This window comes from Chanos chanos, chromosome 6 (genome assembly GCF_902362185.1).
Source record: "Chanos chanos chromosome 6, fChaCha1.1, whole genome shotgun sequence".
Taxonomy (NCBI): Eukaryota; Metazoa; Chordata; class Actinopteri; order Gonorynchiformes; family Chanidae; genus Chanos; species Chanos chanos.
Window position 1 is genome coordinate 44,031,632 of NC_044500.1, and position 27,769 is coordinate 44,059,400.

The 27,769-nt window shown below is 45.2% G+C and overlaps 1 protein-coding gene across 1 annotated transcript; it reads right to left on the minus strand.

Annotated features, from left to right (window-relative positions):
* Positions 1 to 1,231: 1,231 nt before the first annotated feature.
* Positions 1,232 to 26,811, minus strand: shq1 (SHQ1, H/ACA ribonucleoprotein assembly factor). Its single transcript, XM_030777353.1, has 11 exons — positions 26,669 to 26,811; positions 25,390 to 25,454; positions 23,188 to 23,310; positions 22,855 to 23,024; positions 22,326 to 22,438; positions 21,703 to 21,806; positions 16,337 to 16,494; positions 15,229 to 15,282; positions 13,302 to 13,425; positions 9,854 to 9,974; positions 1,232 to 2,352 (listed from the first exon to the last, which is right to left on the minus strand). The coding sequence occupies exons 1-11, from the start codon at positions 26,809 to 26,811 to the stop codon at positions 1,617 to 1,619; spliced, it is 1,911 nt and encodes a 636-aa protein (XP_030633213.1). The 3' UTR covers positions 1,232 to 1,616.
* Positions 26,812 to 27,769: the final 958 nt, after the last annotated feature.

The window sequence follows — 27,769 nt, forward strand, 5'->3', positions numbered from 1 at the left end:
GTTCCACAGGCAGAAACAAACAAGCAAGCAAAAAAAAAAAAAAAAAATACCAAGAAAAATGTCAAACCAAAGTCTAGCCCAGATCTGAATCTAATCCCAGTTCTATTCTCCTGACATGATCCAAACCCAGATCTTGAGTCTAATCCTACACCGTAACCTTTTTACCTCCTAACCTGCCAGCCTCAGTGCCTGCTCATTAAAACACTGATGTGTAGCCATGCTGAGTGGAGAAGTGGATTGTTTCCGCCAAGTCGTCTCCAGCTCTGGGGGTTCCTTAAGGTCGCGGCTGCCTCTGAGCTTCCTTATCTGTCTAACAAACATCTCTCCAGTGCTCCACACTCCCTCTCTCTCTTCCCCCCCCCCTCTCTCCCCATATCTCTCTCTCTCTCTTACTCTGCTCTACAGAGAGCCTCCATTCATCTAACTGACATGTGCTTCCATGTTTGTTTTCTTTCTTTGCCTCCGAGATGCCTCTGACAATACTGAGCTGTGTCGAGACGTGCGCTCCCTTTTATTCACGCCAGATGAATCAATCACTCACACACAGCATGAGCCGTGAAGCGCAGTGGGCCTGCACCACTTAAACCTACATGCATCTTCTCCATCCACATCCAAGCGCTCCGGAGAGAGACAGAGGGAAAAACTGTCTCAATTCTGTGCGTCTAGGCAACTGCTGACGCTCTACCGAGCAAATCACAATGATATTGAGACACACACACACACACACACACACACAGACACACAGACACAAAAGGTCTGGAAACAACAGGAGATGAGTTTTGAAAATAGGATGAGAAGTTGTAAAATGACTTGGACATCATGGAATTGTGACTTTGAAAAGAAAGAAAAAAAGAAAAAAGAAAAAGAAAAACTGACGTCTTTTATACAATAGAGGATTTTGTACTTCATGTTCTATGCTCGGAAAAGCAAACCTGAAGCCGTCAAAGAAATGTCTCTCTCTTGAGAGAAAGCATAAGCCAACTGCCTGACATTTCCTGTTGATATATGCATCCCTTTTTTATCACGCAACGACCACCTTCTGCTCCTTTCTTCAAGGGAAACGGCTGACAACAACTGAAACATGCTAATCTAGTGCTCCTTGCTGTGAAAGGGGTGGACAGGGAGGGACAGAATTTCACCACAAACAGGATGGAAGTTAACAACCGCTTTGTCACAGACAGCTGTAAAAGAAACACGCACAAACACACACACACACAAACACGCAGCCACCGTTTCAGATGAAACAGCTAAAAGTTTCTCAGCAGAGACACACATAAAACAAACACAAGTTGTTTCAGAGTTTTCTCATGTCAATCTTTGATGGAGTTGATTTGCCTTCTTGTTAAGTTCACAAGTTTTTTAAACAGCTTCGGTGTGAGTGATATGAAAGCACACGCTACCAAAAAAAAACCAACAACAACAACAAAAAATTAGCATATTAACAATTGGCATTTTGATCTTTCTGACAACTCGAATGCAAAAAAAAAAAAAAATGTTAACACCACATAAAAAGTGTTTGAACCAATATACAGATTATAACCTTCAGGCTTAGAATACAGAGACTGGTGAAAAACTAGGAATGATTGTCTTTTAGTGGACTGTCCCGGGTCCTCCACTCAGAGATCATCCACCTGCTCGTCATCGCTGTCCAGTCCAGCGGGGTTCACGAAAAGCAGGGGGTGTCGGTAAGGGTGAACCTCCAGGAGCATCTTGCCGCTGTCCGGAGCTGCCCTGCCTGTCGTGGGGAGCTCCTCTCCCTTTTTCTCTCGTCCTCCTCCCTCCTCGGCAGAGCTGGAATTCTCTCCCCGAGGCGCGCCCTCCGTGATCCTCAGCCCCTCCTCCAGCCTCTCTCCCAGCTCTTGGATGAGGACAGGGTTTCGTTGGCTGCTTTCCCTACACGAGCGCTCCTGCCTGTGGGGGAGGGTGAGAACGGAGGCAGCCTCTGGAACAGGGCAGGCAGGCTTAGGGAGAAATGGGTTGGTCCCTCTCCTCTCCCCTCCTCCTCCTCCTCCTCCTGTTGTCGATTCCGTTGTGCTCTGCGCTCCGTCGGCAGCGCTCTCCTCCTCTTCCTCGCTCTCCTCCTCTTCAGTGTCACTGCTGCTGCTGCTGCTGCTGCTGCTGCTGCTGCTACTGCTGCTGCTGGATTCTGTCTCCGATTCGTCGCTGGATGACCGAGATCCTCTCTCTTTACTAGGACTCTTCGTCCCTTCGCTCTCCTCCTCCTCCTCTTCTTCTTCTTCCTTGACCGCGAGAGCTGCCGCCCGTTCCAGCAGCTCCAGGTCTAGGTCCAGGTCGGACTTCTGGAGCTGGGCTTTGATGACGGACTGCGCCAGTGCCGTCGCATGCCTTGACCTGGTGGCACAGAGACAGAGAGAGACAGTCAGGCAAGTGATACGGCCGTGGACTTTACAGTATTAGACACGGGACTTTAGTGAAGGAGGAGGGGAAAAAAAAAAAAACCTGTCAGAGAATGTTAATCGCTCCCCCCCCCCCCCCCCAACATGAAATAAATTGACACAAGCTGCGGAGACTGTATCTGTTCAAACCAAAGACGCGTCAGGAGGAGCGGACCAGGACAGGAAAAAGGAAGCCTCTGACATTTCAACGGGGAGAGAGAAAAAGAATGATTATGAAGTTTGTTGCTGGTACCACTCTAGCTTGGTCATACCAGAAGGAAATGTCGCGTGAAAACGCCAGGTACGAGGGAACTACGTTTCCCACGATGCATCTGTCAAAATGGACCGACGACATTCTCGTCTGACTGCGAGCCAGCGAACGGTTTCCCCGAAGAGTCACTCAGCTGCCCTTAAAGCACTGTTCAGAGTGGAGCAGTGAGACAGATAACAGTGCAATAAACACGGCTGGAGGACCGTCATCTCTCTCTCTCTCTCTCTCTCTCTCTTTCATACATACATAACTATGACAGACATATCTGCCTTCAGCACCTCATCTCCTCTTTACTTGAAGGGTCAGGGGGGGTCAAGTATGCTTTTGAAAGACCTGTGCATCATCAGATGAATAACACTGACACAAAAGAGAACCAAAAATTCTCTAGTGGGAATTTTGCATTGCATTCCGTGTGGGGAAAAACTGCAGGAAAAAAAAAAAAATCAAACAAAACTAAACAAAGCAAAACAAAAAATCCCTGCGGAAGGTTGTAGATTTTAGCCTGACTGACTTAGAGAGGCGATGGGAAAAATTGTTCCAGAGGTGAGCTTGGCATTCAGCTCACAAAACAGAGCCGTCTCCATGGCGACTGTGGTGAGAGCTACGTGACGGCACTTTCGTACATGGTTATGAGTCTAGCTCTCCGGTGAGGTAATTATTTTACACTCTGCACACAAACAAACACACACACACGCCTCGCTCTAAGCCCACTGATAGTCAACCACACACACAGAAAGTCTTTGAGAAAATCTGTGGAATAAGCTATCAATTAACTTACAGACACAACAGCACCTCTGATGCAATATACCCGACCACATACATGTTCCAGATATTTAGGTCACTCCTGTAACTAAACAAAACTAAGTTACACAGTTCAAACAAGAGATAAATCAGCTGGGTTTCCAAGATATGGTTTTGGTTCTTTTTATTTGGAACTACCAACACCCGTAGAGAAGCAAGATAAGGTGTCGCCAGTAGAGAGAGGGAGAGAGAGAGAGAAGTGGCTACAAGACTAAACTAATCCTTTTTCCAATGTTGTGTGAGTGTAAAAATGCCTCTGAAGAGAGAGGGGCCCCAGCGTTCACCCCCCCCCCCCCCGCGTTATTCATGCAGATAATACATTTGGGTGCTGCCAAAACTCAAGTGGCATCCATTCAGCTCTCCAGGCGACCGGAGCGGGAACGCGGCCCCTCCATCGCCATGGTGATTAGCGGCCGGACCGGGCGGGTCGCGACCCCTGGCAGTCCGGGGCCCCGGTCATTCAGGGGAGGGATAAAGCGAGCTAGTCAACGGCAGCCGCCGCACTCACTGGATCAATTAACCCACCGCTGAGAGCCAAGATGCCTCTTTATTACAACACGGCCTTAATGAGCACCCACTGATCCATTCACTCCAGCTACAGGGCGACGAGAACTCTCTCAGCGCATCTCTGGACAGGCTATGCAAACAGCCTGGCCCCCGAACGTACCGCTTCAGAAGAAACACGTCGGAATTTAAGTTTCTGTGATTGCACACATGATCGATGTGATCGAATGATCGAATTGCCCGCCCATGATTGATGTCTGTGCTTGGAAATGTTATTCTGGCAATGTAAGGATAAAAACAGGGATTTCCAGAAAGGAATACGAAATGTGTTACCGAGAGATTCATTCAGGGGTTTGCCGTGCTATTTAATCAACAGAAATGAACTGTGCGGTCGCAGACACTTACACAAATGAACTGAATTTCTCCAATACTGTTTTCAATACCTCAAGGAGAAATGAGATACATGGAGAAAGCATGTATAATCAATGTGCTATAAAAAAAATCTTTGCACTTAGGCATATTGCTCTACAGAAAGGGGAAAAGGATCAAACTTTGGAGCCGAAATAACAGTGAAAGTCATTTATCTAACAGCACAGACAGTGTGGCTCTCTAAAAGTGTTCGGAACTTTCTGGCAGAGTCTGAGTGGAGAGGCTCCTATGGCAAAGGAACTTCAAAAGGTCTGAATGTTCTCTGTCTCTCTCTCTCTCTGTCTGTCTGTCTCCCTCTCTCTCTCTCTCTCTCTCCCTCCCTCCCCGTGGGAAGTCATTATTGAGTTAGCAGAGCTGAGGCGTGCTTGTTTTCTCCTTTTCTCCCTCCCTCTCTGCGGCGGGAAGAGACTGTGCTTGCGGTGAAAACAAAGGCTCCTTTTGGGGTGAAGGATAATGTTGTACACAATTCAGTCATTACAACAGCACTGTTGTGGTTTGCCTTAATTAACTGAGGAGGGGCAGCTTTCAAGGCTGGAACCGAAAAAAGAAAAAAAAAAAAAAAAAAGGCTGGCATTACAAAGACCCACACGAGGTAGACTGGATTCATCGGAGGGACCTTGACGTCTGAGAGAACAGTCTGTGACTGGGGTCACTTCTCATTCAAAAAAATAAATAAATAAATAAAATAAATACATAAAAGCACAAAAAAACTCTCTGCTCAGATTCTTCAGCACCTATACATTCAGATGTATAAATCCTTCCCCACCTCTAAGAAACAAAAAGGAGAGTCTTCTAGAAAAAAGAAACAAAGGAAAACCCCCCCCCCCCAAAAACTCCAGTTTCTGTTTGTTCGCATTGGAATGGGCAGCAATACTCTCTTCATAATTTTAAATGTTCTTGTCAATATAACAGCATAACTTAGAGCACAACATAAAGATTCTGGACCAGTTCCATAGCATGTGTACTGGATTACACTGCAATGCAGGACATCCAGCTTAAATAAGTGTGAGAAAACGTGTGCGTGCGTGTGTGCATGCGTGTGTGTGTGTGCGCGCGTGCGTGTGGTGTGGTTCTGGCCCTTGGTTGCTTGAGGAGTGAGTGACTACATGAGTGACTTAATGCCAACAGCCTCATGCTGGGAGTTAATGGCAGCCACTTATCCCCCCCGAGGAGGGAGAGCGGTATCACTTTCTTCACACCAGCCAGACAGTTAAATCTGTCGTCTCTAAGGATAGAGCTGAGACAAAGACAGGGACAACCTACACTCAGCATAAAAAAAACTGGACCGAGCTCTCCCTCCATCTATTTCTCTTCGAGCTGTCTGAGGCTTCGTTGGAACGGCGATCGTTACTTACCTCGCCTGGGGGGGGGGGCACTCGTTTTAAAAATGTATAAAACGAATAAATCTACAGTGTAGCCTGACAAAGATTTCTAGCGAAAACAGTTGCATGCAACAAGCGTCACTGGCGCGGTCTCGCTAATGCGAAAATGATAAGAGGCTAAGAGGACGTGGCTGGAAATGTCTTCCACTAACAAAGGATGAACTGAGTGAAGCCACAGGACTCAAGTGGATGCTCAGCTCTCTGACTGCAGAAGAGCTGTTTGTTCCCCCAAAAATAAAGCCAGAAAAGAAAGAGAGAAAAAAAACCCACATCAACAAAAAAACCCCCAAAAAAACTAAACATCAAACCCCAGTGGTTCCTCAAGTCTGAGAGACGTCCAAGGGCAAGTCTCCAGACATCCTCAATAATTGACTAAAAGTTGCCCATGTTCAATTCAAAGACCTTTTCAGCTCAAGTTCTCCGAATGTCTGCAAAGCATCAAAGCACGAGCCACGTTTTCCCAGAACCTCAACCGTTGCCCTATTTAACAAAGTACCATGCCGCTCAAATCCACTCTCGCAGCGGCTGATTCAAGCCACGCTGAAACTTCTGACCTCTACGACCCTGAGGCTGCGGTCTAGTCAGAGCCCTGCGACAGGTCTTGGAGGACAACAGAGTTCTTCATGCAATGGCTCCGCTGAGTTCTTAGATGAGGACACACTGTACTGTCTGAGTACTACAAAAGAGCAGAACTCTTGCAACGCTCTAGAAGCCCGGAACTTTCAGGTTGCCATGGTTCCTCTTTGGAATCTAATTGAGCCAATTAATGAGAGTGTGCGTGGCTGACAGAGAATCTTGGGCAAAGAGCTGGAAGAGGAAGGCTGCTGATTCACTGGCCTACTGTAAAATTAAAGCGATCTTATCTGCTCTGTCGGCCTGGCCGAGGAGAGTGTGCTTTGGAGTAACTCCAAGTTTTTTCGGATGGGAGTGGAAAAAAGAAAATGAATATGGAAAAAAAAAAAAAGAAAGCAAAGGCGTGTGATTGACAGAGAGAGAGAGAGAGAGAGAGCGAGAGAGAGAGAGTGGGTAAGAGAGATAAAGAGTGTGTGTGTGTGTGTGTGTGTGTGTGTGTGTGTGTTGTTTTTGCAGTCTGGCACCATCACTGGGACCTGGCATCCACAGTGTCCACAAAGTCTCACTCTGAAATGAACAGCGGTGAGTAGCTTTTTTTCTCTGGTCTCTCTATGTTCCAGCTTGGCCGGAGCCGGCGGCCAAGGTTTCTCTGCTGCGCGGGCTCTTCCAAAACATGGTCGAGCAACTTGTCTCTGGCAAAAAGCTGATCCTTCCAGTTTAATTTAAAGAGAAGGACAAATCTAAAGCGCACATGTGCTGGTTTGCACCAGAATGACTGCATTCCATTGTTATTTGTGCAGTTTGTTTGTTTGGTGGTTTTCCAAAAAAAGAAAAACCCAGTTCACTCTGACAGGTGCATGGGTCTCTCACGCATTCCACTGCAGTCTGAATTACCTTAAGGCAATAAAAGGCAGGACAACTGCACAACAAGAACAACCTCACTCACTCTCCTGCCCTCTCTTTCCCATTTTACTGTTTCCTTCTGCGATTAAAACACCTGTGAGTATGCATTGCTTCATTTGGGCTTTGCAAGGCAAGCTGAATCGATGAGTTTTAAATTAAGCAATGCCCTTATGGAAGAGTCAGAAAACAGACAGAATTTCTTGCCTCTGCTCTTTTGGGGGGGGGGGGGGGGGGGGCAGCGTTGTAGTTTGTCTTTGGGCAAGTGGCCGCGACGACATGGACGCGTTGTTTCTCGAGCTCCGTCCGTCACGCGCCCCATCTCCGGGCGTCCGTTCCGTTTGCTCCTGTCTCCGTGCCGAGAGGGGACCGCGCGGTCCCTTAAATCACGCTGAAGTTTTTACGATGCTGTAAATTTGAGTCCGAAGTCTCAGCACTCAGGAGGACTTTAAGAGCGCAAATGCTGGTCAGATTGCAGAAAGACATTATAAATCACTCGCCGACGCTATCTTACATTAAATCGCTGTGTCCGTCAAAAAGCTACTATTTGCGTCTCCCTGCTGACTGAGCGAGAAGAAGGAATGGTTGGCACGGATTCCGTAGCCCAAGAATACAATCGCAAGCGGCGTACGGTCCCTTACAACGCGACTAACTTAGATGGATTGAGAAATCATTCATTAAGGTCCTCCCAGTCGGGCAGAGACTCACGTTTTACGCAGCCTGTCATCTGATCTGTCAGGAGTTGAAAAGGCTGTCGCGACGGAAGGTGTACGATAACAGAACACTGTCTTTATGGACCAGAGTGGAAGGGATTTGATCAAAAGACGCCCCACATGAAAGGAGCGCCATCTCTCCTCTGTCACTGCGCATGATAAGTCAGTCTCCGCTTAAACTCATTTCACAGCGGAACAATCTTCTCCACTGTTTCAAAAGATGGTAAAAAGACTCCAGGACGCAAACCGAAAATCAATTCGCAGCTTGATGCTGACAGAGAGAGGTGAAAAGAAAAGAAAAGAAAAAAAAAAGATATTCTTCCTCAAACGCCTTCAAGCATTCATCTCTAACGGCTTCCGGGGGGGTGGGGGGGTTGTTTGTTTCAGTAGCAGATTCTGCTGAAGATATCAGCCTCCCTGACACCTTCTCGTTTGTTCCTGAAAAATGAGAAAAAAAAAAAACCAAAACAAAAAAAAACACCAACGAGGGGAAAAAAAGATGGACGTGGGTCAACGTTGCCAAGTGCTTTAATGATCGATATGGGTTTGAATGGGAAGTTATTTAACTGGGGGGGGGTCAAGCTGACATTTCACTCAAACGAGTCCGAAAGGAAAGCGGGGTAGGGATGGTACTCAACCACGCACAACCTTGTTTTATCTCCTCGACTCGAGGCCCTTGGGGTGAAAACCGCCTGAACTTTCCAACAGGTTGACGGCAGAAACTGGGCAGACAGGGGAGAGTCGGCACAAAGGCCTCCTCTGTATGCTCCTCTCTCTGCCTTTTTGTCTGGGCCTCAACTCTCAGCTCCGCCATTGATTTTTACACATTTATTATTAATTGGCTGTTGGGGCATTTTCTCTCTCTCCCTCTCTCTCTCTCCAGAAGTTCTGATTGTGTTGCTGAAACGAGGCACTGGAATAACAACAAAAAAAAAAAGAAAAAAAGAAAAATGAAAAGGAAAGAAAGAAAAAGACAGAGAGAGAGAAAATCTCCCCCGAAATCCCAGTAAAGCTTTTATCACATCTGCATCTGGGCGCACGGCCTACAACATCAGGGTTACATTTTTCAAGTCTTTTTTTTCTTTTTCTTTCTCTCTCTTCCTTCTTTTTTTTTTTTTCTCACACAGAGCTAACCTGAACCCTGGCCAAGAGTCGGGACGCAGCCCATTACTGAATTATGCGCTTACTGGCGCACATCTTAAACATGTAAGTAATTATGAAATGGAGTCAAGAGGAAAGAGAAAGCCATAGCTGTATTATCATTAATGCTGAGATTAGATAGAGCACTTTTGATGTCATGTTACTTCCACTTCTGATATGGATCTACTCCCCCTCCCCAAAAAAAACCCTCTGAGACAGTAGATGTGTAGCACAAAATATTCCTGCCTCGTCACAAGAAAAGGCTTTTTATCATCATTTGACACAGTTAACAGTTTATAAAAAAAAAAAAAAAAGCCTTTTTTTTGGGTTGTTCTGGATCACTTGCATACAGTTGTTAGACTGCTGAAGTTTACAATAACAGTTTTTTCCTGCTCAGATATTAAACAAACGCCTCAAAACTCACTTGAGGTCACAGCATAAGGACGAGGACTCAAATGTCCTGAGAGGACCTTGGAAATAAAAAAAAAAAAAACTGTCAGCTGTTAAGAAGAGGACAAGTCCTGCCTGGCCAAGACAATCACCTCTGGCCTTATTTATACACCAAGCATACATGCAAAAATAACTCTTAATCACTGGGCTGTCGCTTTTTCTGCAAAAGCTCGTGCTGTGACTGACGGAAGGCATGAGTGGCTTGTCGGGGTTGCAGGGCTGATCCCGACTAGAGTTCTCACACAGGGGAAACGTATAGGGCTGAAAGAGGAAAGGGTGAGATCAGGATCTTACTTGGCTTTCTGGATCCAGATGCAGTAGTCGCTGATGTAGAGGTCGTTGAGGATGTAGGCAGGGTCATTTTCTCTAAAGATTTTGTGGATATCTAGCAGGCATTTCAGAATACAGGCTTTGCCTAGCGCAGAGGAAATTCAAAAACACAAACAAACACACACACACACACACAGAAATTCATCAGTCAGTAACCTGAATCAATACAGAACAAAGACTCAGTTCATTAGTTGGCCAGTCAAGAGGAAACATCGCACAGCGTGACCTTTTTCTTCATTAAGGGCGATAATGGTGCAGATTTTGAAATAGGTCTAAAATGGCTACTTGACATAGAGGAATGGGCTTTGTCCGAACTAAAAACTAAAACACTGCAGCTTTGCAGGTCTGGTCGGAAAAGCTCCTTTAATCACCGTCTTGTGGGCATCTCCTGTTTAAATCCAAACAGATCTTTTAACTCTGACTACCTGTATGTTCTAGGCTCTTTGTACAAAACCAAAAGTCCCGCTGGTAATGGTGCTGACAGTGAAGTCATTTGCCAGGGAAGTCTTTGTGATTCTTGGGCTATTATATTAACACAGCACTACTCTCCAAAGGTTCAGTTTGACATTGCAATTATCAGGAAAACCTGGGCAAATTCAGCTGTGACTACAGGGAGTCCACCTTTGAGAAATTCTGGATTCCAGCAAGAGAGCTGAGAGCACCCATAACACACACACACCCAGAAGGTGTCAAGATCAGGCCACTATATTTTGTTGACATTACACACTTCTCCCAAATAAGGTGTTAAAAATATCCCCACGGTGCGAAGCTTTGAGCCCCGAGCCCAGTGCAGAGGGACTTCAGAGAATCATCCCCTGCCCGCAAATTCGAGCGGCTGCTGGCGGAGACATTCCAGTCCAGCAGAAAACAAACAGCGCACTCGCTCTGAGGAAAGCCTTATACAAACATTTGGTTCTCGTTTAAACCGGGGGGGGGGGGGGTTGGGGCTCTTACAGAGAGAGAGAGAGAGAGAGAGACAGAGAGAGAGAGAGAGAGAGAGAGAGAGGAGGAGCACAGTTTCTGCTGCTTTATAACCTGAGAGAGCTGGCAGAGAGATTCGCACAAACCAGTCCAAGCCTCCCTCCTCTACCCTCCCTGTCTTTATCGTTCCAATCCTGCAGGGCTGACTTCTCCTCCCCTGCTCCCTGGGAATGATTAATAAATAAATAAATGAATAAATGAAAAAGAGAGACTTTGTTTTATCTACCGGTCCAGAGTCAGGCCAGCTCAGCAGGGCTATCAGCAGTAGCCTGAACGCGGGGCTTTGGTGACAAGTCGAGTCACTTAATCACACACGGCGATACCCCTTGGGGAAAGAAGCCTTCAGAGGAACAGGAGACAGCAGAGTACAGTTTAGCCTCGTCCGCTTAAGGACAAACCTAACTTAGCCATTGGGACTCTGTTTGTGCCCTCATTAATCACTACGCTTACAATGGCACGCTGACTAATAAAGCAACTGCACAGCCACGCATTACCGCTAAGGCACACGCTAAGGGACGGCGCACGAATCCCCTTCCGCCTGTAAAACGGGGAGGGCAGCTGAATTAGTCAAAATGTGTCATGTACTTTCTCACAGTTTAAAAAAAAAAAAAAAAAAAGTGGTAACCAAGGCGCTAGACGAGCCTTTGTGACTACAGCGGGACGGTTCCAGAAAACCGAAGAACGAAACGTTCTAACTGACGAAAACAGGCCTACAGTTGGGACTCACCTGAGACCAACCTGAAGCTACGCTGCTCTGCTGCACGCGGTGAATCGCCGTACCTTTCCGCGACTTACGTACGCTGAGTGAACTGAGCGTGTGTAAAAAGCGCTGTAGCCACATGATTACTTCCTCCACCCCCCTGCTCCTCCGCTCCTCCTGCCCAACGGCCGTTTGGTTAAAGCCACTCAGAACCTGACTGAAGCGCCTTGTGGAGAAGATCGGATAGACCGCCAGAAGGCTCTTTAAATATTTACCTCCGGATAACGTTCCCTCAAAAGTCCTCAACCCATTGGAGAGTGTCGATGGGTTTGTTTTCCCAATGCCTTCAGATTGTTTGCTTTCACACTCGTTTCAATGAAGTGACCTCAAATTAGAGAGGGCTTCAAATTTCTATTCGCCTTCTCTGTCTGACAAATTAATTATAGCGCCTTGCGAAGAAACGCCCGTTCCCTTACAGCTGTACTGCACTTCATTAAGAGGAGCCGCTAGTGCTTTTGCCTTGTCGATGACCGTAAATCCACAAACCGCCAACCTGAGCGAAATGTCACGTCGCCTCAGCAAAACGAGCGAAACCAAACGACGTCGTTGGCAACGGCGCTCCTTCGGCAGGGCCGGAGTGGCTCCCCGAATGTGTGTGGTCTTTGCGCGTTTAGCGGAAAAATACGAGCCCGGATACATTGCGCGTTTCTCAAAGTCAATACGCTGAGGGGGTTTAATTAGGCGGGGGGGGCTAGGTGAGGCGTGTTAGGCGATTTTTGCTAATTAGAGTGACAAGATCCAGACCGGAGTGTGCGGTGGCAATGCCTCACATCCCGCTTGGATGGGAGTCAGCTCAGGCAACTACGCGTTAATGAGGCGCAAAGATGCTAATCCACGAGTTAAAGGCCCTTTAATTGCAGTCGTTTACAGGCATTAAAATCAACATGCGCTTAGGTAATCTAACCACGCGCGGGCGTGCTCGTACACACACACACACACACCCGCACACACACACACCCTCTTGACGTGTTTACACATCCTCAGAGTTCATCTCTCAGTGCCTGAGCTTTGATTTAAAGATTACGCTTCACTCGCAGATATCAAAGTCAACAGAGCGTGTGCTGTTAATCCCGCCTGTCCTGCAATGTGGGTCTTCTCATACGACAGAGGGAGTGTAATACACACCCACCAAAAAAAAAAAAAAAACCAAACAAACAGACAAAGCAGGTCTGGGGATGTTTCTATCTGTTTCTATCTGAAAACAGCCCACGTGAGACTGGTGGATATAGCTTTATAACACTGACTCTCCTCCTGTGAGACAACAGCACTGTTTGTTCTGTGCTGTTGTGAGATGACTGCGTGGAAATTCCTGGGAAAACCGTCTGCACTGAGCAAAATACCAGGAAGCTTAGGCTGCAAAAGTGGAATAACATCAATTCCAAGAGGGGGAAAGTTACAGGCTTTTGCCGTTAGTCTTTGTGGTCTCTGTAACTGTGTTTACGAGGAAGGGGCTATACTGCTTTGGGCTTTAACCTTTGACCTTTGAAAGGTCTCAAAAAGGTCATGTTGTGACTGAGACTTATCAATAAAAAGAAGGATGGGTTAGGGGCAGAGAGAGAGAGAGAGAGAGAGAGAGAGAGAGAGAGAGAGAGAGAGAGAGAGAGAGAGAGAGAGAGAGAGAGAGAGAGAGAGAAGGGGAGAGAGTGAAAGTGAGTGAGCGAGTGTACCCACCAGACTGGAAAATCTTCACCGTGTCCCGCATTGCTGTGGTTACCAGTGAGAAATGGCGGTAGAGAGGGTAGCACAAAACCCTCCTCCCAAAAGACACCAGTACATCTTGCACAGAGGAGTATGTCTGTAAAATAAAACGCATACACACACACACCCATGAACATGTACATTTACCATATTAAAAAAAACACCCCTGTCAACCAAACTTTGACCCTTGGAGTTTAAGGAAGCTTCCCTCTGCTTCTCCTCCCTTCACCAGGAGAGCAGCCAGACCCTAATTGCAGTAATTTGTGCGCTAATTACTCCTAACAACTTCCTGTTTTATGGACAGCTAAATGGGAGAGGAACTTTTAAACACCCAAGCGCCTGCAGTTTTAATTGCTGGCAGTCCTTAATCACTTTGCTAAGTCCACGCTCCTCTATAGAGGAGCTCTGGGAAAACTCACTCCCCCCTGCCCTCCCTTCCCCCTCCCTTCTCCTCCTCCCCCCTCTCTCCCGTCTTTTCTTTTTCCTCAGTAGCTTGTTAAGAATGTACTCCAAGTCATCCTAGCATGCTAGCATGGCTCATAAGCTCCCTCTGGGCAATTAAACAAGGGAGTAAATAAACCTAGCTAAGAGAGCAGCGTCACAACTGCTTCGGGCTGTACAGCAAATGGACTGATGGAGGAGAGTGGGACAGAGAGAGAGAGTGAGGGAGAGAGAGAGCGAGCGAGCGAGAGTGAGAGTGAGAGTGAGAGAGAGAGAGAGAGAGTGAGAGAGAGAGGGAGAGAGAGAGAGAGAGAGAGAGAGAGAGAGAGAGAGAGAGAGAGCGAGAGAGAGAGACCGAGGGAGCGAGGAACTGAGTGAGAGAAAATGATGGAGGGGAAAAAAAAAAAGAACAGAGAGAACGTACTAAACCAAGCGCAGGCAAACAGAAAGGGAAGAAAGAGAGAAAGAAGAACACAGAAACAGAGAGCCAGAGGGCAGCTAGTTTGCAGTGTGTGTGTGTGTGTGTGTGTGTGTGTGTGTGTGTGTGTGTGTGTGTGTGTAGACTGAGAGTGAGTCGGGGAAGGCAGACGGGCAGCTGCAGGATGTCATTACCACCTCTCTCATTATCAGTATTATGGACAGAGTGCTACCTCTCTTCCTCTCTCTCTCTCTCTCCCTCTCTTCCTCTCAGGCCAGAGCTGTGGTGTCCCATTACAGCTCCTCATTGTCACACTCACCAGGAAAATGGGAGGGATTAAGGGCTTCTAACAACCTGCCAGCAAGGCAAGACACACACACACACACACACACACACACACACACACACACACACACACACACACACACACACACACACACACAGACACCCTGCTGAGGCTTCTCTATCTCACATAGACACACACTCTCTCTCACACACGCACACACACACACTCCTCTGGTAACTTCTCTTTACTGCACTAACACAAGACACAAACACAGTCTGGGGTCTGGTGCTTTAACACACAGGATCGATTGAGGAGCGCACAGCCCTGGTTCCCATGTGTTTCTCTGTGTTGGGTGAGAAGTGAGCACGTTTGGGGTGGGGGTGGGTGGAATAACACCTGTTTCAGTTCACATCCCCCCCCCCCTCCCCGAGTAACACACGCTGAGAGACGCTCCAACCGGCAGGGCTTACCTAAGACTGAGGCCCTCACCCAATAAAATCCATACCAGCTCTAAGAATAGGATTACTTTAGCCCTGTCTAAAATCAACCACTGAACGCAAACAAGTCGGGATCGATACTTTCTTCAACGTCTATATATGGAGAGCGGCGTAGGTTTTAAAGGAGGAAAACAACAGAGAGTTATAGGTGCAGAGACGTCTGAGCAGAAAAGAGCAGCGATACACTGAAGGAATGTGTATTTAAAAGCAGGAGAAATCATTTTAATGAGGAGGAAAGAGACAGGGAGGAACACAAACCTCTAGCCAGGAGAGAGTCCCGCTGAGTTTTCGGATAGTCCACGGCGATTCCACCTGTGAAAATCAAAAACGATATTTACAATGCATCATTACTGACTGCACACAGGTGCAAGTGTCAAACCCCCCACCCCAAAAAAAACTAGGACTAAGGAACATTTGACACCACACACACACACACGCACGCACGCCCACACGGACACACATGCCCATACAGACACACTTAAACTTGAGATCCTGAACTGAATGCTAATACAACCCCCAACCCCCCCCCCCCCAAAACCCCAGCCTTGGGTCCCATTTGACAGACGTAACCATGGTGATTTTGCCAGTCGTCACAGAGGCTGCAGGACCAGATTTGTCATTTTAACAGACTGAGAGCTAATGCTTTTGTCAGACCTTCTTTTATTCAGTGTAGTGCTTCTCTCCGCACTGGGAATTAGACATTTGTCAACGTATGGGTTTGATTCTGACCCAGTATAAACTGCTCAGTTTATATATATATATATATATATATATATATATATATATATATATATATATATATATATATATATATATAAGATGCATATTTGAGAACAAAAGAGCCCCAGTGTTCCAGCTTTTCCTGCGTCTTGTGGAGAAACTGCACCGTCGAGGTTTCCACAGTGTTTACAAAACGTCAAGAGTAGCAAAGCTTTCCAAGACACTTGTTTACAAGAGCCCTGAAGAATTAAAGCTCTGTTTCTAGATATAAAGTCTGTTTAAGTTTTAAAAAAAGAAAAGGAAAAAAAAAAAACGTCCAAAGAAAACTATTTTCACATACTGATCCCGTTGGCTATTTTTATTTCTGGCATTTATAGAAGCTATTCAGCAAAGTTCAAGGAAAATACCCTTCAACAAATTTGGACTCGATTGCAATTTTGAAATGGAGGTTCTTCTTTCAAAACGCATTTCAGTCCCTGATGAGTTTTAATTTTTATCCAGGAAACCTGTCCTATGAGAATGTATCGGAATTTTTTTTTTCTACCAATGAAAACAGTCTGGCATTGAGGGAAACTTATCGAAAAGCGATGTCAAACTATGAGGGGCAGATTCGGTTTAGGGTAGGAGTGAACTAGGATGAACTCACATTGTGGTCTCCCTCAGTGGTGCGGATTTCATAGACATAGGCCAGAACGATGTCTAACAGGCTTAGCCACACGTGGATACGGGCTTTTCTGTCCAGTGGGTAGGAGCGGTTGGTGAACTTTCTCATCTGTTCCTTCTCTTCTTCGGAAAATGTCACAGCTACGAGAGAACACAGTCCAGTCAAACATAAACCTCACATCTCTTCCTTTGACAAAAACTCCCTGTGTGTGTGTCAAGTTTATCAATACCCACTTAACCTGCCCACTCCAGCTGATCTGACAGAGCTGGGGAAAAAAAAAATCCATTCACTGCAGCTAAATAAAGCCTTTAAAAGTCAATACCCTGGCCATATACATGGCGTCTTAGCTATATGGTCAGTGTTGTGCTTAAACATATGTGTAAGAGCGATTTCTGTCTAATCAGACACTGATAAAACTTTGCTTGTGCTTTTGCCTACCTTAATAATTTATGTTTCATTACAATACTGAAAGGAGTGGTTGTTCAGTTGCACCTCTATAAGTCTTTCTGGGTTGAGAATATGCCAGTGAAATTTGTGAGTTTTAGGAGCACATTTGTCTATTTTCATGATTCTGCCCTCTAAAAGACTTTTCCCAAGTAGCGCTAAAAGTGATATTTGGAGAGAAAAAGTTTTTGGATTTTTTAAACACCTTTATGATATGCAATAACACAGTACCTAAGACCTATCTTCAAACAGACCCTTCCTCCACTGAGCAAAACTCAAATATACATTCCCAGTCTAGGGCGTAGGACAGTTATGTGTGGCTGAAAATTAGAAGAAGAAGATGAATGCAATCATCTGTGAAAGAGAACTACAAATGATTTACTGCAGGTCTGAAATACTGTGTGAAATGATTCAATTTAGAGAGAGAGAGAGAGAGATTTTGACTGATGCCTCACAATGACTTGCTGATGCTCCAGAGTGAAGCCCTGTCTTTTTCTGTGTGTGTGTGTGTGTGTGTGTGTGTGTGGGGCTGGGAAAGGAACAGAGAGGGAAAAGAGCCAGTCAGCAGTTTCACCGCCATGCTCAGAGCAGCTGAAAGTGATCCCCCTCTTTGGCTGCTGAGAGGAGAGCAACCCCGATACGGAGCCCCCTAAAGTGCACCGGGTGCTGGCAGGGGAGACACACACACACACACACACACACAGAGAGAGAGGGAGGGAGAGAGAGAGAGAGAGAGAGAGAGAGAAACAGCAGTTTCAAATGATGTTGGATTTCAGATGATGGCTGCACTGGGGTCTTGGCTCTGCTGGGAGTACAGATTCCTACAGCATGACGACAGAACCTCTCATTCAGGTTCACATTCACTCTCTTATTTCTCTCTCTCTCTCACACTCTCTCTTTTTTCTCCTCTGCACAGTCTACCTGGGACTCAGCAGCAGCAGCAGCTGTGGCTTGATCTCTTTCCGCGACTGAAGACCCCCCCCCCCCCCCCCCCGCCCCCGTGCATGACCCCTGCCCCCCCCCCCCCCCCCTCCCCCTGCCCCCTTCATCCTGGGACCGAGGCCAGGAGCCTGGGGAGGAATCCAGTGCCCACTGGCCCACATCCAGACTCTCACCCCAGGGGGACAAACACAGAACGTGCCACTTCCTTTTAACTGGGATTGAGAGAACCACAAAGGGCTCTGCGTTTCTGCAACCTTTCACGTTACTTTAACAACGCACACTTTTACAGTTCAGGTTTATTTGACCAGAAGACGCCAGATGGGACCAGACTGAAAACTTGAGGAGTGAGGAATCTGGACTTTGTTTAACAGAAAGAACCTGTAAGTCAGTTCATCTCCTGTCCATAATAGATTTCAGTGGATTGTTTAAACATATACAAAGATAATCAACCAGTTCTTCCACCTCTGATAGACTTGGGGGAAAATCAGAACAGCGCCAAGGCTGGCAGGGAGAAACGATATCACATCAGCATATGTGTCTTCAGAGCAAAGCGTCACACAATGAGGTCCTTTTGTTACTAACGCTTGTGGCTTTTCCAATGCGTCTCCATGCCAGTGAACAAACCGTCCTTATTTATTCAGCGGTGGAGAATAACAAAAGTAAACTGTGTGGTTCTATTTCTGCCAAAGAAAACAGACGTAGCAGAGGAGAGCATAAGGCATTCAATATTCAATAAGAATCCACACACACACACGCACGCACGGAATCGTAATCTGCCTGCTCCCCCGCCACAGTTCTGCAGATAATAACCAATTCCACCCCAATCCTCTGTACCAGACCTCTCCATTAAAACATCCTTTAAAAAAGAGGCCAAGAAGGAGAAAATCCTTAACCGACGTGCTGAAGTCTGCTCACAAACAAAACTAAACAAAAAAAAAACAACAACAAACAAAAAAGATAACGAAGGAAGTTAGCAGTTTATCTCGAATAACCGGTGATGATGACAGGCGGGTTAGTACTGACAGTGAGAGAGTTACTGAGTCAAAGAATGGAGAATCGGTGGCTGGTGATGGCTTGGTTACGTATGTTTACATGCCAAGGGCCTTCACGAGGGAAGGAGCAATATGGAGTTAATTAGCAACTTACGATAGGACCAGAATTTAGAATGTTGCCTCTGACCTCTGTTTTTTTTTTTGACTGTTGGAAAACGAAAGGTTATCTTGTTGGTGTATCTCTGGAGGAGCCCTGCAGAAAGGGGGTTGAATGGGGTACAAGTGTTCACAGCTGCCAATGTTACATTGACAAACGACCTAACAAACATATCACGGGCCATCACGACCTTTGAGTTCTACATGGTGGAGTTTACATTTTACATTCAACCAAAGTCACTGGACAGCTGTAGTCTGTCTGTTCTGACCATGAGAAAGAGAGAGAGAGAGTGAGAGAGAGAGAAAGAGAAACAGAGAGACAAAAAGACAGAGAGAGAGAGAGAGAGAGAGAGAGAGAGAGAGAGAGAGAAAGAGAAACAGAGAGACAGAAAGACAGAGAGAGAAAGAGAGATAGAGAGAGACAGAGAGAGAACAGAAAAGACACAGTTTCTACATCATTAAGGAACCTGTCTGGACCAGTCACTGCGAAGTACCAAAGGTCTAACACAAACTATGGCAAATCAGTATCATGTTTTTAATTTTCCACTGCCTTCTGACTGGAGCTGTGAAAAAAGCCTGATTTCAGGACTTTGTACCACCCAATAACTCAATCGCCCACGGAGGCGTTACAAAATTGATTAGCTTCGAAAGCAATTTAACTTAATTAATGACGACTTCGCGACTTAACAAGACTTATTTGCACAGTTTTTTTTTTCCCCCTCCTCGCCTCCAGTCAGCTGTGAGTCCTGGAGAAAATATTTCAGCTCGGGGGAGTTTGACCATTTTAATCGGGGCCAAAAGGGGGTGTGCAGCTGTCAATCAGCGTAATTAAACCCAATAAGCTTTCTTTAAGCGCGTGCGGCGGCTGTAGTTAAGGAAAAGCGCGTGCATGTGTACTCGCATGTGGCTCAAAGACGGTCTGGCATTGATTGACAGCTGCCTGTTAGAGGCTGACAAATGAGCTGTTGGTGGTGAGTGAAGACCTGCTTACGGAGTGCCTCGCCCCCCTCCCTCTCTTTCTCTGTCTCTCTTTTTTTTTAATCCAAGCCCTCCCCCAGCCTCTCCTCCTCCTCCTCCTCCTCCTGCTGGAAGCGTGAGCGGAGGCTCGGGCTCGGGGCCGTCTCTCTCCTCCGGGCCCGTGTCTGCGGGAGAATTAACAGGCTGTTAAGAGAACGGGAGAGCTCGACTGAACAGCGTCTCGTCCGCGGAGCCGCGCGGGCCTTTATCGCCTCTCTCATCGCTCTGTCAGAGCAAAAGGAAAAAAAAAAAAAAAAAACAACAAAAAACCTGAGACGCTGCGGTCAATGAGGCGTACAGCTCATCTTTAAATGTGTCAGATAACCGCGTGGATTTCAACGCAAGCAGGGAGAGAACAGCCCAAACTGAGAGAGAGAGAGAGTGAGAGAGAGAGAGAGTGAGAGAGAGAGAGAGAGAGAGAGAGAGTGAGAGAGAGAGAGAGAGAGAGTGAGAGAGAGACTGAGGGAGAGAGTGAGAGAGAGAAAGAGAGAGAGAGTGAGAGAGAGACTGAGGGAGAGAGAGAGAGAGAGAGAGACAGAGAGAGAGAGAGAGAGTGACTGAGGGTTTGGTTTGTGTGCCGTGGTGTGTCGTAACTCTCCTGACTGACATCACTGAGTCACAGAGAATTTCTCTTGAAAGTGACTCAGCATCAACACACACACGGGGGAAAAAAAACAAAAAAAAAAACATGATTTCAGGTCTGTCGTTCCATCGCTGCTCTTCAGCTGTGACAGTCAGCAGGGAGCAGAACCAGCAAAACGACTCGATAGACCGCAAATGTCATCAAACAGACTGATCACCGTACTCAGTAATGCTATCTTCACGATCATGCAACTCATAAATTCATGGAAATATTTGCATGCACATCTTACTGTCTTACACACACACACACACACACACACACACACACACACACACTCTTCCTTTACTCGATGTCCTGAGCGCGAACAGTTCTTCTAATAGTTATGTTCCAAAAGTCCAAAAGTGGGGTTGTTTCTTTTTAAGAGTTGTGCCAGAAGATTTACACCACCTGGTGGCCAAAATCAGTTACTGCAGGATCTCTCTCTCTCCTTCCCCCACCCCATTCCACCTGATCCAACTCAAAGACCTCAACTCTGCCCAACCCTGCTGTGTGCTGTGATGGCCAGCAGTCCCTTTGCTTGACTTCAGCAAGTCATGGTGGAGGCTCATCTTAACTCAGAAGATATCATAGACATAGACACAGACAAACACACCACGTACAAAATGTCCCCGAAAACTTTTCTTCTCTCTTTCTCTCTCTTTTTTTCTCCAAGTGAGGACTGTTGGCTATATGCTTTTATCAAACTCCGTTTGTGTAATCGTAGGCATGATTGTGGTTATTTTTGAGCCCAGATTCTGAGAAGAAAGTCAGATAGAACATCTGTTGCCTCACTGAAAGAAACGTACGTCTTTCAGAGTGGTGTCAACCACTACCTCAGAAAGATAAAATGCTGCCCAAAATAAGCATGTTACCTAATAAAAAAGTTGGTTTAAACAGACAAGCTAAGGTATGGAGTGGGGTAGTAGAGAGAGAGAAAGGGGGAGAGAGAGAGAGAGAGAGAGAGAGAGAGAGAGAGAGAGAGAGAGAGAGAGAGAGATAGATAGATAGATAGATAGATAGATAGATAGATAGATAGATAGATAGAGAGAGAGAGAGAGAGAGGGAGGGAGAAAGAGAAGAAGAGGGGGGAGGGAGAAAGACAGAGAAAGAAAGAGAGGGAGGGAGGGAGGGAGAGGGAGAGACAGAGAGAGAGAAAGGGAGAGAGGGAAGCTCACATGCTTCTTCAGAGCGCTGAGTAGATTCTGAGCCCAGGCTAGTCCACCATGGCCTGAACTTCAGCAAGTTCTTCATCACATCTTCATCTTCATACAAATCAGCCCTGTCAAAGCAAAGCAAAACAAACATCACCAAATCAGCCCTGTCAAAGCAAAGCAAAACAAACATCACCAAATCAGCCCTGTCAAAGCAAAGCAAAACAAACAAACAAACATACATACATCCATCACCAAATCAGCCCTGTCAAAGCAAAGCAAAACAAACAAACAAACATACATACATCACCAAATCAAACATGCTCTTGGGGGAAGAAAAGCACCTTTAATTGTGACTAATCATTAAATCAACAACGCATGTATGAACTGATTAGAGAACTTCTGGATCTGATATAAGATCATATGTATGATTCTCTCTCTCTCTCTCTTTCTCTCTCTCACTCTCTCCCTCAGTCTCTCTTTCTCTCTCTCTCTTGCTCTCTCTCTCTCTAGATAGATAGATAGATAGATAGATAGATAGATAGATAGACATAGACATAGACATACATATATACACACACATACATAAATGTGATGGAGCTAAAGTTTTTAAAATGACTTACACCTACTTCACCTTAAGGACTTACAAGTAATGGTCTGCATCAAAAATGGCAGTTTCGGCATCCAGGCGAGAGCGTCTCCTCACTGCTGGTGGAGTGGCGTCAGGGTTTTTCACATCAATCACATCGCTAAGCTCCTCCTGAGAGAACAACACAAGGCACATCTGCTGCTAAAAAAAACCCCTCCTGCCCAAGACAGATTTACAACCCTGGCACAGACTGCTCTAACACACACAGAATAAATAAATTACACTCAGAGGCCAATAAATTCTGGTAATTTAGAAACACTGGGAGCCTTCCAAAGTTCAATCGTTTTCTATAAAATGTTAGAATTGAAAACAAAACTTCAGTGATGTGCATTCTTTTAGTCGTGATCCAGCAAAACAACTGACTCAGAATAGAGTCATTATCTGGTATCTTAACAGAGTTCCTATTGATGGAAAGTTCCAGCCCCCAGCAGCCACATTTTGGTTCTAGAACGTTCAGTTCTGGAGGAACATTCTTGTCTGGTAAGCTGAGAGAAGCGGCAGTTTTACTGGTTGGCTGTGATTCTCACCTGTAATCTGGTGAAGACTCCAGACCTCAGATTTCCGAAGCCATACTTCTGCATTCCCTTCAGCTCTTCCTCAGGGGTTTCTCTGTACGCCTCCTGTTCCACCTGCCAATCAAAATCCTCTTCCTCTTCCTCCACGTCTTCCTCACCTCCCGCGCTTCCGCTGCAGGGCTCTGTATCGATCGGTCAGAGAGCAGAAAATGAACAAGAGTAACAAGTAACAACCAGTGCAAAAAAAAAAAAAAAAAATGAACGAGAGAAAAAAAAAAAAAAAGAAAAGAAAACTTTCAAACGGTGACTAAAAAGCTTAAATCAAATTCATGGGCCGTATCTCACCCATGTCCTCAACCAGTGGTTTGGCAGACCTGGACCCTTTAGGGGCCAGTAGACTTGTCAACATCTGAAGGCCCTCAAAGTGTTGCCCTGGCATTTCCTTTGGGACACTCAGCATAAACAGACCTAAAACACACAAAACACTCTTATAAATATCTCATATTTCCCCTCTTTCAGACCTGCCACAGAGGAAAAAGAATGTTTTCTAATGAGGCAAGGCAAGAAATTATCACGGGTAAAAGTGTCTAGATATGAGCTATCAGAAATCATAACACGGTCTATCGTTACAGTGATTTTTGGCAAAACCTTACGACAAGTCCTTCTGTGAATATGATTAACACTCTCCCCATATGTTTGTAACGTCTTTTTGCTTTAAATTCTTCATAAGCCTGAAGTAGAATCAAAGTTGGCTCAAATAATTATACATTTCTCAATGTCTGCCAAATGAGATTAAAAAAAAAAAAAAGTTCATTTTTTTTAAAGACCTTGTGAAAATTTCAATGTTTTTTCGAAACGCCACTCATTAAAAATACATGGTTTCCCTAAGAGCCTTTGCCAGCTGTACTGTGGAGCCATCTAAATGATTTAGAATGACTTCTGTAAACATGTAGAGCAATCAGAGCTGTCTCATTACTAGCAGGTGTTTAATTATTAACCGACAGTACGTCAGAGAAGACCTGGTGCAAAAAAAGAAAAAAAAAAAACAGGCCAATGAGATGACTGGCATATGTGGCCTGTGCTTTTATAGACAGAATGGGTAATTAAAAAACCCTAAGAGTCGCCCTCATTAACCGTACATTAGCCTTCAGAACAATCGAGCGAACGCATCTAGGCCCTACGTCACAGCAATGCTCGTCTTAAACTAACGTTTACGAGCGCGTCAGAGATTAGAGACGAGCGGAATAAAAAGGTCAGGAGTGTCCGAAACAGAGAGAGAGAGAGAGAGAGAGTGAGAGAGAGAGAGGGAGAGAGAGTGAGAGTGAGAGTGAGAGAGAGAGAGAGAGTGAGAGAGGGAGAGAGAGTGAGAGTGAGAGTGAGAGAGACAGAGAGAGAGAGATAGAGAGAGAGGAGAGGGAGAGAGAGTGAGAGTGAGAGAGAGACAGAGAGAGAGAGACAGAGAGAGATAGAGAGACAGAGAGAGAGAGAGAGAGAGAGAGAGAGAGAGAGAGAGAGAGGAGAGAAGGCACACAGAGAGGGATTAGCGATGGAGTGCGGGTTGATAGTCGCCGTGGCAATGCTAGCCCAGATGGCCTATTAAATCTCAAAGTGCTGTGACTAATTAGGGCTGAGCCCCGTCGGGCTGAGTTCCACCGCGGGGCTGAAAGACACACCAGGGATCGATCAATTCCATTCCTCTTCAGCTTCAAACCAACACAGGCTCCACGGATCTACACAGCGACGTCTTTCGCATCTCGAGACGGGGCTCCCGAAATTATGTCCGTTCTGAGGTTAATAACGGCCAGATTAACCTACGTGTGTTTTTTTTCCCCCCCCGATGCTTACGGTACATTTATTCATTTAAGTAACACCCTTATTCCGGGTGAATCGCAGTTATTGCTGTCTGTGTCAGGGGTCACATGACTCTGGAGCACCCGTGGGGTTAAACGCCTCGGTCTGGGTCACATCAGCAGTTCACCATCGAGCTCGGGGAAACGAAACCCCGCCCTCTGGTCACTAGGCCCTTACTACTGTGTCATTACCGCCATCATCAAGATCTCCTTGTCCAACCATCCAATTAAAGCTTAGCCCACTGCTTTGTCCTTTTTTACTGATCAGATTTCCTGGCTGCTGCATTAAACCCCACCTACAGCAGATTAGACAAATCAAAGCAACTCTTGCTCCGCTACTAATCTGAAAGTTTGGGATCAGGAAGAGCTGGACAGTGCAAATAGGATCGCCTGTTTAATTAAAGTCACACTCAAAGCTTCTTTCCTCTTGTCTTGGGAGTTTTTCAAAGCTACTCTTACCTGAGGCCAGCTAACCAGTTCAGGACAAGAAAAGACATATAGATCTGTTTTGTGCCATGCCTTGTGTGTGTGTGTGTGTATATATATATATATATATATATATACACACAATGCTACACACATTGGCAACAGAGCTAATGGAAAATGTAGGTATTGTGTCATCTGTATTCAATTAAATAAGCTTTTTGCATGCATTTTACATGTTTAACGTTAAAAATAAACAGTAAAAAGGGCTTACCTTTATCAATGTCAAATGATGCCCTTTCTCTCCCATCTTCCACTATTCTCCCAGGGAGGGTCAACCTTACAGAAACAAAAATTTGACACCATTCAGTGCATAGGTGGGAGATACATAGTGTACTTACATTGAATAAAAGTGAAGATTTTTCTGGAAATCATCAAGTTAATAAATGATTTTGTCAAAAAACACATAATTTAATTGGTTCAAATGGAGTTGCAACTAAGGCACCGAGTCTTATATCACCCACTGAAAGAATTTTCCAAGATGAAACATTAAACAATACATGATAATAATAATAGCAATAATAATAATAATAATAATAATAATAATAATAGTAATACAAGTTTATTTAGAGCCAAGTATCACTATTTATAGTCTCAAAGGGCTTTACATTTCTATAACAAAGTCAAATCAAAATTATATTATCCATAAGTTAGAGAAAATAGGTAAGTCGTTAGTCTGGTTTTAAAACACTGAAGACAGTTTGCCTCCCTAATTTCTGTAGGTAAACCATCCCAGAGAAAGGGAGAGCGGTCGGAAAAGGCTCGGTAGCCAGCGGACTTCTTTTTAACTCTTGGAACGACTAATCTCAACTCTTTAACTTTTGGAATGAGAATTTTGAGACTGCAGAATGTGAGGGGGATTATAGGGTGTAATTAAGACAGAAAGGTAGGCCGGCACAAGCCCATGTAGAATTTTATATGTTAATAAGAGGACCTTAAAATCTACCCTTGCATGAATGGGAAGCCAATGACAGGAAGCCAGGACAGGTGTAATGTGGTCAAACGTCCTTGTTCTGCTCAGGATTATGGCAGCAGCATTCTGGACCAGCTGAAGACTTTTGGTAATAGAGGCAGGCAGGCCAGAGTACAGAACATTGCAGTAATCGAGGCGAGACGTGACGAATGCGTGAACAGTGGTTTCTGCATCAGCTATACTTAGAAAGGGCCTAATTTTAGCTATATTACGGAGGTGATAAAAGGCAGTTTTGGCTGTGTTTTTGATATGAGTGACTAGTGAGAGACTAGAGTCAAAAATCACACCAAGGTTTTTAGCTGTAGGGTTTTGAGAGATGATGCAGTTGTCAAAATTATGGTAAGATCACTAAAAAGATGCCAGTGAACAGCATTTCAGTCTTGCCTGCGTTGAGCATCAGGAAATGTGAAGACATCAAAATCAATATCAATCTTAACTTAATTGTGTTTGTACAACCCAGACGGAAAATAATGATGTGCTTCGGTCTTTCACCATGGTTACGTCTCAGCTGTCTACTTACCGAAGGAAGTATGGCTTGGCATAAAACTTAAAGTCTTCTCCATCGATGTAGAGGTCAAACTCTGATGTTCTAGTGTAGGGGACACGGATTACCAAGGTCAGAAAGTCAGCGTCCTGACTCAATTCAAACGCTGGTGTTATCATAATGTAGGGCGCATTCCACTCTAGAGAAAGACAGAAAGATATATTGACCGATTGATGGGATAAAATGAAACTATTCTTTAGTGAATCATGATTAGATTTTACACACAATTTGTTTTACCACAACAGACTGTTAATTCTATGAATTACAGATACTACGCACAAAGTTTTGACTGTCAGTAAATCTTGAACCAATGATGACACGTATTCGCTTTCTCTCTGTCAAACAAAGAACAGAGCATGGAGGTTGAGTCAGCGTGTCTTGGCTGAAAAGAAGTGGTTTAGCACTGGGCTGGAATCAAAACGTGACTGAAGTTAAGGGCTCCGTCGCTTCGAAACAGACTTTAGCTTGTTGATGCTTGACTAGAATGAGAATACTCTGCCTAGAATCGAGCCACACGGCGCGTTCGCGTTTTTCAGCAGCGACTCCACCTTGTGGTTGTACTCCATTTTTAAAATATGTCAGGTTTGCTCAATGAGGCACTATCTATCATATATGAGCAAGCAGAAGCACTAATCACCAAAAATAAGACTGGTTTTAATGTACACCGCTGTTGTGTTTCAAAGTCCATGTAAACACAGAGCTCACGTTTCTTTTGACACTAACGTTAGACAACCAAGAAGTTATGTACTAACCACATTTAGGGACACATTATTTCAGCATCATCATACAATGTTTAATGCAAATAAATGATCAAATTACACGTATAAGAACACGAATTTATGTCTATAACAGTATTTAAAACAATACATTTCACCCGTGGTGGCTTGTCCGAGTTTTGCGTCTACATTATCTTGAGACTTTGGGGTATTTCGGATAAAGTTCGACAGTTAGCATGCTAATCAGCCCTGTTGTAACGGTACCTCATGGAAGAACAATAATTCACTTTAATTGGATTTCGAGCCGTGTCAAACAATCTAATCACATATTAAGAGATTAATGATCAAAGGACGTCATATT

What these genes read in the sequence shown, in the direction of transcription:
- shq1 (XM_030777353.1), bottom strand. Translation starts at nt 26,811, where the DNA reads ATGATAACACCAGCGTTTGAATTGAGTCAGGACGCTGACTTTCTGACC. An exon ending in GCCAAGCCATACTTCCTTCG is followed by an intron (nt 25,455 to 26,668) that starts GTAAGTAGACAG and finishes TGTTTCTGTAAG; the next exon opens with GTTGACCCTCCCTGGGAGAA. An exon ending in GGTGAAGATTTTCCAGTCTG is followed by an intron (nt 9,975 to 13,301) that starts GTGGGTACACTC and finishes CCTCTGCGCTAG; the next exon opens with GCAAAGCCTGTATTCTGAAA.